Source organism: Barbatula barbatula (assembly GCF_947034865.1).
Source record: "Barbatula barbatula genome assembly, chromosome: 15".
NCBI classification, from domain to species: Eukaryota; Metazoa; Chordata; class Actinopteri; order Cypriniformes; family Nemacheilidae; genus Barbatula; species Barbatula barbatula.
In genome coordinates, this window is record NC_136778.1 from 1,815,928 (window position 1) to 1,836,022 (window position 20,095).

At 40.5% G+C, this 20,095-nt stretch overlaps 2 protein-coding genes across 2 annotated transcripts; one reads left to right on the plus strand and one right to left on the minus strand.

Moving 5' to 3' along the window:
* Positions 1–183: 183 nt before the first annotated feature.
* Positions 184–8,969, minus strand: hadhaa (hydroxyacyl-CoA dehydrogenase trifunctional multienzyme complex subunit alpha a). Its single transcript, XM_079475509.1, has 20 exons — positions 8,629–8,969; positions 7,467–7,508; positions 7,306–7,376; positions 7,033–7,166; positions 6,816–6,954; positions 6,411–6,530; positions 6,197–6,299; positions 5,935–6,057; positions 5,743–5,861; positions 3,729–3,785; positions 3,537–3,646; positions 3,320–3,454; positions 2,458–2,629; positions 2,291–2,377; positions 1,704–1,844; positions 1,538–1,606; positions 1,266–1,461; positions 1,045–1,159; positions 807–952; positions 184–700 (listed from the first exon to the last, which is right to left on the minus strand). The coding sequence occupies exons 1-20, from the start codon at positions 8,687–8,689 to the stop codon at positions 555–557; spliced, it is 2,286 nt and encodes a 761-aa protein (XP_079331635.1). The 5' UTR covers positions 8,690–8,969; the 3' UTR covers positions 184–554.
* A 268-nt stretch (positions 8,970–9,237) lies between these two features.
* Positions 9,238–15,984, plus strand: hadhb (hydroxyacyl-CoA dehydrogenase trifunctional multienzyme complex subunit beta). Its single transcript, XM_079474730.1, has 16 exons — positions 9,238–9,448; positions 10,635–10,711; positions 10,863–10,904; positions 11,021–11,111; positions 11,320–11,364; positions 11,684–11,783; positions 12,388–12,475; positions 12,627–12,814; positions 12,942–13,122; positions 13,250–13,371; positions 13,473–13,552; positions 14,061–14,108; positions 14,362–14,449; positions 14,570–14,644; positions 14,718–14,882; positions 14,966–15,984. Exons 2-16 carry the CDS (start codon positions 10,645–10,647, stop codon positions 14,999–15,001), a joined length of 1,416 nt encoding a protein of 471 aa, XP_079330856.1. The 5' UTR covers positions 9,238–9,448; positions 10,635–10,644; the 3' UTR covers positions 15,002–15,984.
* Positions 15,985–20,095: the final 4,111 nt, after the last annotated feature.

Sequence of the window (20,095 nt, forward strand, 5' to 3'; positions counted from 1 at the left end):
AACGGTAGTGTGTTTCATTTGTACTGTAATTTCATCATTTGTATAATTGAATCCTGAAGGATTAGCTACAGAAAAGAATAAATCAAGATTGCTCACTAGTCTTCTTTTCAGATGAATCATTTAAAAACTGTTTTGGGGTTCTTATATGTGAATAGAAAATATAAACGTTCTGTTTATTTCTTTCCAGTTTATTTTGTAATTGAAGGTTGAGTGCTGCACAAATAAAGAAAGAAAATAAAGAAATCTATCATTGGCGTTGAATGTATAGGTTTTGGGTTTATTGTATCAGAATCATTTGCAAACATTCAAACTATGAAACTTTACAAAACAATACAACAAACAATGTAAATGTCCATCTTCTGCCTGACCGAAGGAAAATCATTGGAAAAAACATGACAATCGCTGCATTCTGTACAGGCCAACACTGAAAATGCTAAATTTACTCCTTAAAATAACATTTAATAACTGAACATCTTGTAAAAAGTGCACTGCTTTCTCCGTGACGATTTTAACCCCATATTTCAATTTCAGAAGATTGTAACAGTGATAAAGTTTCACTTGTGAAATCTCTTGCTGGAGTCTTTGGCGTGGTCGACAAGCAGCTGGCAGGGAGTGAACTGGTTACCATAAACCTCTTCAAAACGCTTCATTTTCTGCACCAGCTTGTCGGCTCCAAACGAATCAACGAAACGGAACGGGCCTGTAGGAAACATTCATTCTTAATTCACCGCAATGGTGTGTCTTCATGTGCTAAGACCGCATAAATAACATCAATATCAACTACTAGAATGTGTAATGTGTCTTACCTCCCAAACAAGGTGGGAAGCCGAGTCCAAACACTGCACCAATATCTCCCTGCACAGGGTCGGGCAGAATGCCTTCCTGCAGACACAGAATGGCCTCGTTCACGAATCGAGACACGAGCCGGTACTGAACGTCTTCATCGGCAGAGCTAAAGAAGCAAAGAGAGGATGATGAGGTCTTTATTTTTATGAAAATAAAACGCGTTCCTCATCTTCTGTTTGTGTTACTGGAGTGACTTACACAGCAGGGGGCGCTGTTAGTTTAAAGCTCTTCAGAATCTCCTCTGCTCCCGAGTTCACAGTCTTGTCTTTGGATTTCGCTCCGTACACATAACAACCTTTTCCTGACTTTCGTCCTGATGTTCACAAACACATGATATAAAACTTTTAACTGCTAAATTCACAGGTGCTTCCCTCTCCTTTTTGTAGTTCGATAGTCCAGCAACATTGTGCTTCATGTACCTTTGTAGCCTTTCTGGACCATCGTCTTCAAGACCTCGACGTTTCCTCCCCCGAATCGTGTTCCAAACGCCTTACCGAGATCCTCTGCAACGTGAGCCGCCACGTCAATACCGACCTCATCAGCAAGAGCCGCAACCCCGATAGGAAAACCGAATCCTGTGGTTAAGACGTCCAGTTTCTTAGGCCCAACTCCTTCCTGCATCCACACGAGAGAAGATAAAGATGATATATGATATCAAATAATTAAAACAATTAAGCATCAAAGCAAATACCTGCAAGACTCTGACGGCCTCTGCTAACATGGGTGCCAGACAACGTGTGGTGTAAAACCCTGGACCGTCCTGCCAAACACACACGCATACGGTCACAGATCAGGATGTTAACTTTAATGTAATGTAAAATATTACTACTGTACACGAGTAACACACATGTTCTCACCCCCACTACAATGATGACCTTCCCCTGTTTGAGTCCCACGGATACAGCAGATGCTGTTGTGTCTCTGGATGTTTTGTCCGTTGTGATGATTTCCAGTAACTGCATTTTGTCCACCGGAGAGAAGTAGTGCATCCCAATCAACTAAAACACAAACACACATGTACATTAAAATACAGCAACAAACATCTCTTCATTTACAGGATTTTAGCAAAAGTCGTGAATTGCAGCTTTAATAATTATCAGTAGGGATGCAACGATACCAGTATCGCTATCGGGCCCGATAGAAAGCTCATGTACTCGCACTCACCAAAGACCGATACCTCATGTGACATAACTGAGAAATGTGCATGAAAGTTTGTGAAAAGCACCTAAAAATGTGTATTTTTCACTATGTGTTTAAGTTTGAGTTGTAATTAAAAAGCTATTCTATTTTATTGGTCTCACTGTGAAAATGTACAGGCATCTGTATCTGCGAGTACCAGGAAAAAATCCCCAATAATCAGTATACTTTTTAGACACCATTTCGCAAAAGAATGTTTAAAGTAAATGATCAAAGTATCTTTAACAGTGTTTTCAAATATACAGACCTTCTCAGGTCTCTTGCTGGCTGCTGCGATGTCTTTGATTGGAAGAGCTGACGTGTTGGTGGCAAAGATACAGTGGGGGGGAATAACCTGCACACAGGTAAAGCTCACTGTGAAGTAAACACTCTTTAAATATCATGTTATCTATATATACATATATTTGAACTTACGGCCTCAACCTCCTTCACCACTTTGTGTTTGATTGACAGGTCTTCGAACACGGCTTCGATCACCATGTCCGCTGTGTCAAAGCCACGATAGTCCACCTGTCCTGATAACGTGGACAGAACCGAGTCTCTCTCAAACGTCGTAAGACTCTTCTTCTTTCTTTTGTCATCAAGCCTGACACAGAAAATAAACAACATTTGATTGTTTGACATTTAAAAGGTAAAGAAACAAATGTTGTCATCGTGTATTCATCTTAATTTCTTGGAACACAAAAGAAGATATTTTGAGAAATGTCTTACAATGCAAGTCAATGTCGTTTGGTTATCAACGTTCATCAAAATATCTTTATTTGTGTTCTGCAGCAGAAAGAAAGTCATACAGGTTTGGAATGAGGGAGAATAAATGATAAAGGATTGTGTTTTCGGATGATCTGTGTCTTTAATTATGTATAGATTTATACAGTTATTGTTTCTGAAATTACCAAGTGATTTATGATATTTTTCTTGCCCTTAAACAAAGAAGTGCTTTATACTGATTTGTCAAATGAATTGAATGAATAACTAATTTTATTGAAACTTTCCTTATATAAAGGATTTTCTAAACTCATTAAATATTTTAAAGCTTAACATATTTGCGCAAATGTATGTTTACTATTATTGTAAGCAGCTAATATTGATATTCCCTGATTTCTCATGACCATATACAGTTAAAAGCCTGACATCTTGTGGCTGTGAGATGTATTTTCCTCTTCCTCAGTGATGTGCAGTGCTCTCTGCTGTCTCACACTATGACCTGCAGCTTATGTCTGACTTAGTCTTCAAGGCTTTATCTTCTTTTGTGTTGCAATTTTCTGTTTTCACCAACCCTTTGTACACCTGTTGTTGACCTCTGGCGAGTCCTTCCCCTGTCGTGTCCTTTAGGATTGTGGCCACGCCCTTCTCAATTGATACATGAGCGATTCCTGCACCCATAAGTCCCGCCCCCAGGACAGCTAGCTTCCTGAAAAATAAACACATTATTACACTCATTCATATCAATGTCCTGATGGCTTTGCTCTCTAAGCCCCTCCCAGTTTACATACTTTACTTCTCTCTCTGGCTTCCCAAAGTTGTTCTTTTTGCAGGCCACCTGGCCGTGATACAGACCAATCAGAGCTCTGGACTCTGATGTCATCGCCAACTTGCCAAAGTTCTAGAAAGACAATCAAGATGAAATCTCTTATATCACTTGTTTTTTCTAAATATCAATGTCATATAATCAATAGAAAACTGACCTGCGATTCAGTCTGATATCCTGCAGTCTGACCGCTTTCAATGCCTGTCTGTATACACTGATGAACACACACACACTTGTGAGTTCATGATTGTGTGTGTGTGTGTGGTAGTGAGTGACTGAGTGAGTGTGTGTATGTGTGCGCGAGCGTGTTAGTGAGTGTGTGTGTGGTAGTGAGTGTGTTCGTGTGTGGTAGTGATTGTGTGGTAGTGAGTGTGTGTGTGTGTGTGTGCACGAGCGTGTTAGTGAGTGTGTGTGTGGTAGTGAGTGTGGTAGTGATTGTGTGGTAGTGAGTGTGTGTGTGTGTGTGTGTGTGTGGTAGTGAGCGCGTGTGGAAGTGAGTGTGTGCGTGGTAGTGAGAGAGTGTGTGTATGTGTGCGTGTTAGTGAGTGTGTGTGTGGTAGTGAGTGTGGTAGTGATTGTGTGGTAGTGAGTGTGTGTGTGGTAGTGAGCGCGTGTGGAAGTGAGTGTGTGCGTGGTAGTGAGTGAGTGTGTGTATGTGTGCGTGTTAGTGAGTGTGTGTGTGTGTGGTAGTGAGCACGTGTGGTAGTGAGTGAGTGTGTGTATGTGTGCGTGAGCGTGTTAGTGAGTGTGTGTGTGTGGTAGTGAACGCGTGTGGTAGTGAGTGTGTGCGTGGTATTGAGTGAGTTTGTGTGTGTGAGCACTAGCGTGTTAGTGAGTGTGTGTGTGGTAGTGAGTGTGTTCGTGTGTGGTAGTGAATGTGTGGTAGTGAGTGTGTGTGTGTGTGTGGTAGTGAGCGCGTGTGGAAGTGAGTGTGTGCGTGGTAGTGAGTGAGTGTGTGTATGTGTGCCTGAGCGTGTTAGTGTGTGCGTGGTAGTGAGCACGCGTGGTAGTGAACGCGTGTGGTAGTGAGTGTGTGTGGTAGTGAGCGCGTGTGGTAGCGAACGTGTTCGTGTGTAGTAGTGATTGTGTGGTAGTTAGTATGTGTGTGTGTTGTAGTGAGCGCGTGTGGAAGTGAGTGTGTGCGTGGTAGTGAGTGTGTGTATGTGTGCGTGAGCGTGTTAGTGAGTGTGTGTGTGGTAGTGAACGCATGTGGTAGTGAGTGTGTGCGTGGTATTGAGTGAGTGTGTGTATGTGTGCACGAGCGTGTTAGTGAGTGTGTGTGTGGTAGTGAGTGTGTCCGTGTGTGGTAGTGATTGTGTGGTAGTGAGTGTGTGTGTGTGTGGTAGTGAGCACGTGTGGAAGTGAGTGTGTGCGTGGTAGTGAGTGAGTGTGTGTATGTGTGCGTGAGCATGTTAGTGAGTGTGTGTGGTAGTGAGCGCGTGTGGAAGTGAGTGTGTGCGTGGTAGTGAGTGAGTGTGTGTATGTGTGCGTGTTAGTGAGCGTGTGTGTGTGGTAGTGAGCGTGTATGGTAGTGAACGCGTGTGGTAGTGAGTGTGTGTGGTAGTGAGCGTGTGTGGTAGTGAGCGCGTGTGGTAGTGAACGCGTGTGGTAGTGAGTGTGTTCGTGTGTGGTAGTGATTGTGTGGTAGTGAGTGTGTGTGTGTGGTAGTGAGTGCGTGTGGAAGTGAGTGTGTGCGTGGTATTGAGTGAGTGTGTGTATGTGTGCGCGAGCGTGTTAATGAGTGTGTGTGTGGTAGTGAGTGCTTGCGTGTGTGGTAGTGAGTGTGTGTGTGTGGTAGTGAGTGCGTGTGGAAGTGAGTGTGTGCGTGGTAGTGAGTGCGTGTGGTAGTGAGTGTGTGGTAGTGAGTGCTTGCGTGTGTGGTAGTGAGTGTGTGTGTGTGGTAGTGAGTGCGTGTGGAAGTGAGTGTGTGCGTGGTAGTGAGTGCGTGTGGTAGTAAGTGAGTTTGGTAGTGAGTGTGTGTGTGGTAGTGCGAGTGTGTGGTAGTGAGAGTGTGTGTGTGTGGTATTGAGTGTGTTTGGTGGTGTGTGTGTGTGTGTGTTTGGTAGTGAGTGAGTGTGTTTGATAGTGAGAGTGTGTGTGTTTGGTAGTGTGTGTGTGAGTGTGTCAAGTAGTAGTGAGTGTTGGGTGTGTGTTGTACTGAGTGTGTGTACCTCTATGATCTTCAGTGGAGCAGGGTAAAGCCCTTTGCTTTGTTTCATTACTTTATTGTGCACAGTTTTGTAGATCTGTTTCCTGACCGGTGGCAGACCCATCACAAAATCCTGCATCTCTGAAACAAAATATTCTAAAATCTTTACATTATCATTAACTGATTGAAAACAGTCTGTGTGTGTGTTTCCTACTTTGCATTAAACCTTTCTTCTTTTCCACATTGACTTTTTTACCGGCGAGACCTTTGGCCATATCAACAGCCACTTCTTCCAGATACTCAATAGTTCTCTCTTCTGGACTCTTCAGTCCTGGGCCTGCACAAGTTTACATATTATTAATACTTCAGTTTAGTTCCATTACATGAACACTATAAACAATAAATCTCACAGACACTCTTACCATAAGCTTCAATAATAAAAAAACGTTAGGAAACTTAAACTGAGTGAGAGTTACCCAAAGGATCCACTAGCTGATGGACAAGACCCATTTTTTTGGCTTTATCGGCACGAATGTTCCTGCCGGTCAACATCATATCAAATGCTGCTGGGAGGCCCACCTAACACACGCACACATATCATTATAAGACATACTGACTGCAATGTTAGGAAACCATGTGTCAAGAAACGTATTTGATCTGAAAGTTAGGGAGTGTCCGTAAACTCCTCACCATTTTAGGCAGTCTCTGAGTCCCTCCGGCCCCGGGCAACAGTCCCAACATCACCTCTGGGGTGCCCAGAATCGTTTTCTTACTCTTAGTGACCACACGGTACTGACAGGCAATAGCAAACTGAGAAAAGAATGAGCGTCAGCAATCCAGCACACATGAAATATTTGCTGGTTTTCTTTTTATTAAAGGGGACGATCCCCTGGGTCTTTGTTGCTGCTAACAAGAGTCTAGGTATACAACCAAACAGGGGTGATTTCACATGATGTGCATTTGAGTTATATCTGCCAGGAACATTTCTATAAACAACCTAAGCCGTTTGAAAAGTCCATTTAAAATGTTGATAATGTTTTTATCACGGTCAAGCGAATCCCTAAAGTAAATGAAATCTCAAGAACAGGAGCTGACCTCCAGACCGCCGCCCAGACAGGAGCCATTTATAGCCGCCACAATAGGGATGGGAGATTTCTCGATCTGTTCAAACATCTTCTGACCTTCCTGTGCGAGTGATGTCACTTCCTCTGGTGTCTTGCAGGCCTGGATCATACTGAGAGAGAGAGAGATGCGGATGAATGTGAGTCTTTAAAATAACCAGAGGAGCTGTGTGTGTGTCCGTGTATGGTACTTGATGTCTGCTCCTGCGATGAAGCATCCTGGTTTGCTGGAGATGACAACGGCGCTCTTCACCGCCGAATTCCCCCAAATCTCTCTCATCACCTCGGTCATCTCTGCCTGCATCTGCCTTGACAGTGTATTCACCTGCACACGCACTTAACATGAACTACGATATACTATAGATGCTATTTTTAAGTCACACAAAACAGGGCCGGGAGAATTTTTAATAGATAGAAATAATTAAAGTGTTATTCTAAAGGACCAATGTTAGGCGAGAACAAACCTTTGAGTTGGGATCATTGATTCGCACCACAGCGACATTGTCCTTGACCTCATAACTGACATGAGTGCGTGCTAGACACAGAAATAGAGAGAGCGAGAGAGACTTCAGTTGAAAACAATCATTTAAAAGGTCTTAATTATTAGTCTGTATGTTTTTACTACCCAGCACAGCTGATGATACAGAAAGACGTCTCTGTCCATGACCTATGACCCAAAACATAAATACACACAATCACTTTAAGTGTCAATCATTGAAGGTCACAGAGACCTTCATACTGAACAAAGTCTATTTTCCATAAACAATTAAACATTTATATATTAATCACAAATAAATTATGTTTATTAAAACATTCATGGTTCATGTATTGTGGTGGTGGTAGTGCATATGTACATAGAAAATCCATAGTATAAAAATATGGCAAGATTTCAATGTTTTTATGGTATTAAAATCTTACGTCACTGTGCCATAGCATCCCGACAGTACTTATAATTAATAAATGTAACAGATAAAACTGTGACCTTTGGCCTAGTATCCCAGACTCCTGAAAGCGTGACCTCTGTACCAGTTTATTCCCCCCTCCCACCTGTCACAGTCACATGACATGGCAGTGTATCCAATGAAAGGACAACAGGACAAAGAAACTGTATATTTTGAAATAAACACTATAAAGTAGATCAATGTACAGTGAGATGAGATTGAACAATGGTCAAGTTATAAACAAATGCACGTGATTATTATACATGGTGTGTGAGACAAATGTCAGAATATAAAACACAGACTGTAAATAATGACACAAAGTATCTTCAATACGTTAATAATAATAATAATAATAATAACAACATTCAATTATTAATATTTTGCCTATTAATATTACTAATCAATGTTAGTACTGTAAACCTGTGGGAACTTACTGAAGTACTGGCCACCAAAGTCATAAAAATGTACACAGTTTCTGAAACTTTCTTAAGCTGTTTAAACAAGAACACGCAACTTATAATGTATTTACAGTAACAATAAATATGGTACTGTTGATAATATAATAAATATATAATGCTGTATAATAATAAACTATATGTTATTTTTTACCTGCAACAGACCAATTAAATTATTAATATCTTATAATTGTCATTACATAAAAATGTATGATATACATTAGTATTTACTGTATCTGCATTGATTCACCTGTGACCTGAAGTAACTGTGTCAAAGTTCATTCACGCATGTCTGATATGTAGTTTTAAAGTGACCTAATCTAACCTCATTTAGAAATATCGCATGTTTAATTTTGTAAACATATATGTAGTTTAAATGTAAGTTTGTCACCTGTAATTGTATTCGCGGTTCGGCAGCAGCCTCGAGCCAACAGCAGTCCTGTGCTCGCCATCCTTCTTAATGACGTCACCACCAACACACAGCCGAGTGCGCGTGCACGCACATATCAGGTGTCCGCGAAGCCGCAATCAGGCTGTTTAGTGCCTTTTAATTACATTTTCATCAAACTTTTAATGTTGTTTCAACGCAGGGTCATTTTTCTAAAAAAAAAATCAAAAAGTATTTTCAAAAGCATAAGTTTAAGAGGTCACACAAACGTTACATTTTTGGGTTCCTTCCGTTTTCTACACTATCCTAATTTAGGACACTTTTAATTGATAAATGTCAAATGCACACATGTGAAGGGAATTGCAGATATTTATATAAACTGTGCATTTTATTAATTATAAACTATTATAATATTATTATTATTGTTTTTGTCTTGCATAATAAATGTACAATTAGACTAAATGACACACATTCAAACGTGACCCTTGTTAAAAACACGAATAGTGCTAGTTTGATGTCGAAAGTTACATATTATTTGAAATAAAAATCAAGTCCATCAATGTAATTCCAAAGATCATTTATTCATCTACTGAATTTTTATTCCTATTATACGTCTAATCAGCATTCAAACAAATAAGTAGAGAAGATAAAAATGTGTTGTGCCACGAAAGGTTTGAATAAAAAAGTATTCAATATCTTCGTGTTTTTGTCCGGCATTGATTCGGGCTGCTTGGGGTCCTTCGAGTCGTGCGCCGCTGCTGTAGTCATCGGACAGACGCGACACGTCAAACCTCAAACTCTCTCTTGATTCACAAAACAACAGGTAAACGTGTATGTTTATAAACGTTTATAATGCCAGTCACGAGGTTTATATGATAAATGCTGAATGGGATTTTAAAACGTGTGAGCCATGCAGAGGAATGTAACGTTATGCTAGTTATTTGTGTCGTAGTTTCGTTTTGTTCATCATTAATGGGGTTTTACTACGCTTTTACTGTCCTCTGTGGTTATGTGGTGGTCGGTGTAGGTTTATATGATGTTAAAAAATGTAGAAGCGGAGAAAGTGTTTAATGTCGTTGTATGTAGGCTATGTCCTTGTAGAACCGGCTGACAGAATTAGGTGAAGGGTCACCCACAGACAGACAGACAGACAGACAGACAGCTCCGATCAGAGTCATACACCTTAACTATCATTAATATCACATACACACCAGATCATACACGATCAAACATCTACATTGGTAACAAAACGTTTATGGATGCTCAAGTGACACTTATTATTGTATGAATGACACTGCATTAGATAATATCAAAGGATGTGACATTTCAAGCATATGCACATTTTTTATTTGACAAAATAATCATTATGCTGTTAATTGTTGTAATTAAAGTTACACAATTTATGGCTGTGAAACACGTCCATAGTAATGTGATGAACCACATTGATCATGGAGCTGACTTCATATTTGTCCTCTAAAAATGACATGGACATCGATTTGTTAGGCTTTGCATTTGGTTTATCATCAAATGCATTCACATTTATTAAGTTTGTATTTATCTGCTGGCCACTATACATTCTGTATAATGTAAAATGTCAAAATATAACTAATATGTAAATGGCAGTGAATAGTGACTGAGGCTGATTTCCTTTTTTGTTCCACTGCCAAAGTGAGTTGTTTTTAGAAATGGTAACATCAATTTTATTTTATGTGGAGCCAAAATAGTTGGATCTTCCAATTTTTATTTTTATTGATCTTCCAGGTTTCTATTCGATCTGTGTTAATGTTCATGTTTGTACTGGTCTTGTGATAAGGTCCAGCAAAGTTCCAGATAACTTATTTAGATTTTTTAACTTCTCATGATAAATATAACTCAATAATCTTTTCAGCTGTTATAAGCTTAATTTTATTTTCATTATATGTACTTAATACAAATAAATGAGTAAATCTGCCATGCTCCACTGAAACGATGGTGCTGAATAGAATATTCTCTCATTTAATTTCTTCTAGAAAGTTAAAGATGGCATCGATGTTGATGAATTCTCTGAGGAGCGGTCCGGTGACGTCTGTCCAGGCTGCTCGGTTCGGTAAGACGTCCAGGGTCTCGGCAGAGCTAAAGAACACGTGATTTTATGCAATGAGTGAAAAATACTTAAAATGTACATGTCATTACTGCTCATTAAAACTGTATAACAATGACTTTCTGTGTCCGCTCTCTCTCTTTCTGCCTCTCTTTAGCTGTTCGTTCCCTCAGCTCGACTGCTCATCTGAAAGCTCAAGGTAGAGTGTTGGGTGTGATGCTGACCAGCTCTCACGTATTTGAACTGGAATAGAAGAATAAATACTCAATTACACATGATTATTGTTTTACATTTTTGTTTGTTTTAATCAAACAGTAAAGAGCAAGAAAAGTCTTGCCAAACCGGGAGTGAAGAACATTGTTCTGGTGGATGGCGTCCGAACCCCCTTCCTCCTATCGGGCACTACGTAAGTGTGTGCAGTGGACCAGATATCAGTGATAAAATTAATTGAAACAGGTTGAAGAAGTGGTCTTTTGGGTAATGTGAGCTTTCCGTTAAGTTGTACAGAGATGCTTAAATGCATCTGACCAAGTCGAGTTCTGATCTGGTAACCGTTTCATCTGGTATTTTATAAAGAACATACAATTAAATGTATCTGTTTTCTACATCATCAGGTACTCGGATCTGATGCCCCATGATCTTGCTAGAGCTGCATTACAGTATGTCACCACGCACACGCACACAAATATACATATTAATATTCAAAATCTGTATATTTCATATAATTTTTTATTATACGATATATTAACATCCTTTAAACAAGACTCAAGTAAGCAAAGTAACATTAAAATCTATTAACCATTTGTATACATTGGGAAATATTTACAAGATGTAAATGCTTTTGTCTTGCACAATATTGCTTCTGAAGTGACTTGATCTTATGAAATCTTTTTTAACAAGTTCTTGATTTTAACATGGCATTAGACTTTGTGTAGCACTGTTATCTTGTGGATTAAATATTTTGGTGTGTTTTTCCAGGGGTCTTCTGAACAAAACCAGTATCCCTAAAGATGCTGTTGATTATATCGTGTATGGAACTGTGATCCAGGAAGTGAAGACCAGTAATGTGGCCAGAGAGGTCAGTCTGTCATCTGGTGACATTTCAGTTATTCCGTTGATTTGTTTTTCAAGTTTGGGGGTGCATTACTTACAATTTCTTAAAGCGTAGGTAACACACGCAGTTTCTGTCAATATTAAGTACCTGTAGAGTTGTGTTGCATACTTCGTATCTTCGAAGAGTCTTTAGTTTGATCATATTTCTAAAAGACATTCTTTAGCGCTGGGTCCGTACCATTTATCATTTTTAAACGGTCTCCAAATCTAGTGTTATATCCACCGTTTGTATAACATTCACACAATGAGGGTCTAAGAAAAGTTGTTAGGTAATTTAATTTAAAAAAACTTGTCAGAAACCTATATGAACTTCGGGGGAGTGTATCCAGTACAGAAATACTACGTCATACGTCCAACTAGTTTTTTGACAAGTTGACAATGTCAAGCACGAGAAGCCAGCACTTGTGTACTGTGTTAAGAAGTCAGAATGCATGAAACAGTGTTGAACCCCCCCTTTAACAAATTTCTAGATGGATAGAGAGTTTTAGCACTTCAGTGCGAATTGTGAGTATAAGATGATCTAGGTAAAATGTTCATATAAAATGAAATGGAGATATTTTTTTTTGTAGGCTGCTCTTGGTGCTGGATTTTCAGATAGGATTCCTGCTCACACAGTGACTATGGCCTGCATTTCTTCCAACCAAGCAATGACAACAGGTACTGCACACACACACGAAAAACTTGTCATTGAATGCCTGTCATATTCATATATACTTACACAATGCACTTTAAATACACATTTACCACAGCTGGAGCAGAGTGGACTGAACACATTCACACATGACAACAAATAACATTTATTTTGTAGCTGTTGGTTTGATCGCGTCTGGCCAGTGTGATGCTGTGGTCGCCGGAGGGGTCGAGTTCATGTCCGACGTTCCGATTCGCCACAGCCGTAAGATGAGGAAGACGATGCTGTCACTCAACAAGGCGAAGACCCTTGGTGCTCGGCTTTCTCTGCTGGGCTCCATCCGCCTCGCTCATCTCGCACCAGAGGTAGTGCATTACCCACAATGTACAATTTTTGTTGGGATCTTGATTATATTTAGTTAACTTCATTGTACTCAAACTTAACATCAGCACACAAGTCTTCCTACCTTGCTAAAAATGTGTCTGTGTTTAGCTGCCGGCTGTAGCTGAATTCTCCACTGCAGAGACGATGGGTCACTCAGCTGACCGTCTGGCGGCTGCGTTCGGTGTCACGCGTGTGGAGCAGGACGAGTTTGCTCTGAGATCACACACTTTTGCTAAGAAAGCCCAGGACGCTGGACTGCTCAATGATGTCATCAGCTTCAAAGTGCCAGGTGAACATAAACTCCATTATAGCACAAATGACATCAGTCAGCTGTGTGCAGGTAGATTTTGCACGAATGACACGAACGATGATTTGGTTTGATTTGTTTAAACGTTGTGATGTTGCTTGTGTCACAGGAAAGGATATTGTGTCGAAGGACAACGGGATCCGTGCATCATCCATGGAACAGATGGGCAAACTGAAGGCCGCCTTTATTAAACCTCACGGCACCGTAACTGCCGCCAACTCCTCCTTCCTGGTCAGATTAACTCAATTCATTCAATCTCACTTGATTTTATCATCCATTTCTTTTAAGGAACTTCAGTCACTCAGAGTAAATCTGTGCGTGTGTTCCCTTAGACTGACGGTGCGTCTGCGGTTTTGATCATGTCAGAAGAGAAAGCTTTGGCTATGGGTTACAAGCCTAAAGCGTATCTCAGGTACAAACACGAGTACTGCCTCACATCAAAAACTACCACCAGCAGCATCTCTGAACTCACGACAGCATGTGTATTTTCTTACAAAACTGATCTGAATTTATGCTTGAAACCTTATGTTTGCAACAAAGTAAACATGACTGATAAATAACTTTACATAAAGTTGGCTTTGATTGATTATATTATTGTGTTGTCAAACAGATGAAATCATTTTGTACTTTTATAAATAAAATGATAATGCGTCAACAAATTCTATAGCGTAATACCAATTTCAGAAAAAATACCAAATTCTATTTGAATTTTCACCAACTGTGGATTTGTAATGAAGGGTGATGATATTTTTTCATTTTACTGAAGTTGCAACAAATCCTCATGTTTATCATCTTGTGGGGCGTCTGTAATGTTGTGTAAAATAATCAGTGCGTAATCTGCAGTCAAACATCAAATGGTCATTTCAACGTCTCACACGGTTTGTTGTTGATATTTTATTGTTTTTGCATGTTTTCTACAGGGATTTTGTGTACGTTTCTCAAGACCCAAAAGACCAGCTGCTTCTCGGGTGAGTTTCTCTCTCCTGTTCGTCTCCCCGTGTCAGGACTACAACGGTGGTCCTTTTGTCTGTGTGGTCGTGTTGTCATTTAACACGGTGTGTTGTGTGTATTTGTGATTGATTTTTGTTCCGTCTGCTGTTAAATGTGATGTGGACGATAATTCCTGATCCTTGTTTATAGATCACTGTCTTGCTGATTGTTTAGGATGTTATATTAGATATAAAAATATTTTTGGTTTTGCTTTCTGTCCCTTTTTTTCAGGCCGACCTACGCCACTCCTAAGGTCCTGGAGAGGAGTGGTCTGACTATGAACGACATTGATGTTTTTGAATTCCATGAAGCATTTGCTGTGAGCGTCACCTTTCCGTTTTCAATTTCCCTAAATCCAATCTAGATTATTGTTAATATTATTTTGTGTCTTGTGCACTTCAGCTGTTAATAATTTCTCATGTCATTTTTGCTGTTTTAGGGACAGATCATGGCTAACCTGAAAGCGATGGACTCAGATTTTTTTGCACAAACCTATATGGGCATGAAATCTAAGGTCAGTGTGTTTGAGAATATACGAAAATAAAAATAACATGACAACATATTTATTATATAATATATTTTCTCAGGTTGGCGCACCTCCAATGGACAAGTTTAACTCATGGGGGGGCTCTCTCTCTCTCGGGCATCCATTTGGTGCCACAGGATGTAGGCTGGTGACCACCGTAGCCCACCGTCTCCAGAAAGAAGGGGGGCAGTATGGCCTGGTCGCAGCATGTGCTGCTGGAGGACAGGTAGGCTTACATACTCATTTGCACTCGTGTAAATGCAGAGCCTCAAACATCCGCTCACTGATACTCTTGTATTTCTGTTTCAGGGTCATGCTATGGTGATTGAAGCTTATCCCCAATAATCTCTGTAGAAACATTATTCCATAATGCACTGCGCACACCGTTCGATTCTGTAAATATGCCTCGAAATGCCTTGAGAAGGATTGTTCCTGAACTGTATCTGGAGGTTGTTTTTGGTTGGAAATGTTGCTTGTGACCTGGCTGTAAATGTAAACATAGCTTTGTTTGAGAATGTTGTAAAATCAGAAGATACTCTACCAGTTGATTATAAGATATTTTTGCATGCTGATTATAGCACTTCAAACAGGACATTTTGTATTCAGACATTAAACAAGGATTATCTGGAATTATCCCCTGAATTTAATAGATGTGCTATGGAATGTAGAATGTTCTTCATTTAGGCACCCAGACATCAGGCTTTCTAAAATCAAGACAGCTCTTTAATTTATCTGTCAAGTATTGCAGATTGTTTTTATCACTGATATTTGTCTGGATGTGTTGACTTCTTATATTAATAGGTCCATGGTTTAGTTCTTGATGATTGGCCCGAAGGACTGATTCTAGATCAGCTGTAAAAACAAACTCACACTTAAACATGTGCCTCATAGGGTAACAATGTGGAAAGATCTTGTCTCTTTCCTCGCCTTTTCTAACAAGAAATAAACATAATTTGAAATCACCAGTTATGCTTATTTTTGTTTAATAAAATGTCCCATTTGATTACCTGCCTCTTCATAGTTACTTCATTAATACCTCATTAAAATCAACCGGTTGCTAAACAGATGAGTAACTCATGAACAACAGAATTATGTTATAGACATTTTCATCATACACGTTAACTTCCGGTCTGTTTGTTTATAATATGACAATTTATTTTGATGTATTTTATTAATTCATAACTAATTTATAATTGTATTAACTTAAATTAAAACTACTCAACAGTCGTTTTATGTCGGTCTACCAGAAATTACACATAACATTTGTCTGTGTTGTTGTCGTTAAAATACATTACAAGTGGTAATAAAGTAATAACATTTATGATATTAAAATGTTGTATAGTGATATTATTGTAACGAAGTTTGTTATACTGTAGAGAAAAGTCATGTAGGATTGCGTGATTTTGGCGCAGTGTTACGTCACAAGAAGGTTTGCGCACATTCACGAGCGAATCCAAGACGCTGTTTACCAAGAGAATAATTGTATTCGTAAGCACCCAGAGGATCCGCTTAATCCGTTGCGAATCCCTTGGTGTGTCAATATGGAGCTTTCAGCTCCTCAGATGATGAACTACAAATACCGCCGTCGGACTAAAACGCGCCGCGTCGGGATCCCACACGAACACCCCCACGCGCGCGACGGTTTCTTTTCATCCCTCACTCTTCAAGTTGTTTTCCGTCAAATCGTTTGCCATCATTTCAAATTCCCTAAAACGTCGGCTTCATTAAATTATTTTTAAACGAATTAATTCCGCTATTTTTCCAAGCAACCGTCACGCCTCCAGCCTACTTTTATATTTGCGTGATAATGTTGTTATTTGTGCAGAAAAGTTTTCGGGGAGGTTCAGAGATCTCGAACAGGAGTGAGACGGAGAGACAAAAAATGTTTTCATCCAGATGCAAAACGCAGTAGAATGTAAATAGCGGTTGCGTGTCGGTTTTTGTTTTAACCTTCAAACGCCGAGAACCCGCGAGACGGGCGCCGCAGCGCGCGCTTTGATCAGCCGCGCGCCTTTCATGCCGTTTGACTGGAGAACGCGCGCGGTGCTGTCGGTACAAATCTGCCTCACACTCCTCACCCCGTCAAACGGAGAGAGGCTGAGGTGAAAGAGGGAGAGAGAATGGCTGGGAGACGCTTTAATCTCGTCCTTCCGCACCTGCGTGAGATTTCTCGCGCGCTTTCAAGCGGAGCGCGTGCGGCCCCCGCGCCCCTCCACGAGTTTACCGCGCGCGGTTTTTGGATGCCGCTGCGAGGCCGCGACGACAAACACGAGCTGTGAGAAGAATATTATAACGTTTAAAAGCCTCTTCAGGCTCGTGGGAACTCGAGGTAATTGTTGATATAGGATAAATCTGTATTCTAAACTTCGCTCTGAGGGAATTTCCCGTTAGTAAACTGTCGTAGAATATGAAGGAAACAGTTGTTTTTGTAGTTTCTCGACGATATTTTGCGAGCTTTAGTCTTGAGACTTCGCTAACAAAAAGTGATACGGAACCACGTGGTAATCATGGTATTTTCAAGTGCCTATGAGTAAGGTATGCATGTTTTCAGCACCATGGAGATTCTGCAAATTAAAACAAAACCATATTGTTGTGAGGCACAAAGCTACAATTAGACTTTACATTTATTCATTTAGCAGACGCTTTTATCCAAAGCGACTTAGAGATAAGGTAAACAATGGAAGCAATTGGAACAACACAAGAACAAGCTAGCAGTTCAATACCAATTCTGCTGCTGAAACCCGTAGTTGTGCACTTTTATTCAGCAATAAGAGTTTAAGAGTGCAAAACTCGCATCGGTTCATTATCCCATCATCATTCTTTCCGCACTTTAATGAGTGTAAGAGTCCGAGATCACACCTGAGTTCGACAAGTCGCCTAAAAGCAACGCTAAAGGCTCAACCGGAACTTTCTCGTCAGTAGACAGTTCCCAGATTCTCTAAGGAAATGCAGTCTGAACTCGTTTATTGAGTTTTTAATTGAATGCTCGTACGGATTGTTCGAATAGTGTTATTTGATTTAATTTGGTGTTTGAACTTGGTTTCGGCGACTCTTAACAACACTGTTATCAATTAAGTTTGAATTACTGATTATAGCAGTTTCTCTGAAGTAAAGTGATGGAAGGTTCGGGTGTTCGATAGGTTGTCCCTAAGTCACAATCTTTTTCAAAGCTAAAGGTGTGAAACGTTCAACACCGAAGGAATATAAGAATACAATCTCTTTTCACAGAAGAGCTTTATTATTTTTTATATAATTGACGTGTTTTTGTAATAATAGTGCATCGTTTTATTTGGTTTTTGGAATTCCTCTCCCTGGCACGTTTGGCATTAACGCCAAGAAGAGGAATAAATCATTTTTTACTCTAATTTGTAAACTGTATCGATCTCTGCTGGCAGGAGATACGCTGGCGGATTCATCTGGTGCGCAGGATTTATTTCATTTTTAACAGGCCGCTGACACAATTCTCATTAAGCAACAAAAATCATTAGCACCTCCACAGCTACACTCGTACAAATCGAGTAAGTGCTCATTTTTTCTACCAAGGAACCATGGGAGCGGCGTGTGAGAGAGAAAGCGATTGGGGGGGTTAGCTCTAGTGTGAAAAAATATAATAAATTAAAATGGACGACATGAATTGAGCGGGGAATGTCAAACACTGTCAACAAGACGGCTCTCTGTCACGGGGAGAATTTGAGACATTAACAGCTTCTGTCATTCTGCTGACAAAATGGTAGCAGAGATTTCCCAGGGTGCCGAGATGACTGCTGGCGTTTGTCAACAAGCCGCTGTCAGAGCAGAGAGAGAGAATGGGAGAGAGAGAGCGAAAGCATACACAGTGTCACTGACAGCTACCACACCAGCATCCCATGAGTCCTCCTCACCACCCAGAAAGAGAGAGAGAGAGAACAGCGATGAGGGGGGGAAAAGAAAAGAATGGATGGAAAGATGGATGGATGGATAGATAGCAAGGAGGGGTGCAGGTCTCTGGTGCACCTTTCATATAAAATTGCAGGAGGAAAATGAGCTGTCACTCCAATTCCCAGGATGCTTTGCTGTTTAGCATAAGTGCGCTGTGTGGGCCGCTGTCGGACAGACTGACTCAGAAAGATAATTAACTAAAGCTGCAGTTTTTCCTCCTCTCTCTCCCTCCGCTAGACGCCTTCTCCAGCACTCATCTGCATTTTTGCCAGAGGCGAGCGGTTAGCACAGGAGCCGGGTGGAGAGAGGGTAAGAAGCCAATTAGTCAGGTGGATGGATGAATGATTGACAGCAGGCTGCTACCTAGGTCCCACTCTACATTAATGCCGTGCTCCGCTTGGCCCAAAACACGTGTGGCTTGGCGGGTATGCGCCGGCCCGGAATCTACCTGCGCCACTCCTTCTCATCCCGTCTTTTTTTGTTGTCTGTCTTCACCGTTGCTCTAATCTAAACCCTTTGTGGCCCCCGAGTCTTTGCTGTTCTTTTATGTTCTCTTTCAGGCCGTCCCTCTCTTCTCTCCTCTGCCCCTCGCTGGAGATGAAAACGGCGGCACGGCTACCCTTAGAGTTTCGCTAACATGCCTCGATCTATTTGCGGGTGTGGTTAAGCATGCTGAGGGCCATATTACCATCACGATTGTGTTGTGTTTTCCTGTGATAGCTGCTGTACACATAAACAAGTGCAGGGCCTTGACCGCCAAAGTCGCTTAAAAAGGTAGCGTTTGAACTTTTTGTTCTTGCCTGAATAATTTTCCAGATTCCAGAATGACTTGTCTGTTAGGTGGGATTTATCGGTCTGGTTTAAGGAAATTAAGTCGGGGATGAACGGGGATCCTGGTGCCAGAGAAAAAGCACGTAAACTTTGACTGAACCGCAGGCTTCCCGCAGCGATGTCTTGACAGCCTAGAGTTCAGTATAATTCAGTATATCATATTTTGTCTGTATTATCTTTCCAGACATAGTCTCAGCCACATTTGTATAAGATCAGGAACTATTGAAACTAAAGATTTTGGTCTCTTGGAATAGAATTTTAGGCAAAGTGACATAAAATAAGTTTGTATTGAAGACCTCAGAGAAGGGTCAATGGAAGTAAGACTGTGAGCCAAAGTCTGTTTAAAAAGTCGCGTCTTACAGTCCCTGTGAACTGGAAGTTGCAATTGTTTTTACTTCTGTATTTCGTTGCATTTCCAAGTGAAATAGAAATAGTGCGTGGCTTTCACCTTTCTTTGCGATTTGATTGGATAAAAAAGCCTCTGCTTATAAATGAAATTGGCAGCATACTTAAATTTGAACCGGATTTAAGAGGGATAGTCACTACAGGACGGAAGTGCATTTTCAGATTATAAGGGCACACGAATTTAAAAAAAGAGAATGACCCACATTGATTAACTATTTACAATAAAAGCAGCAATATTTCATAAAAATAGGCATTGTAATTTTTAATTTCACAGGGACTTTAAGG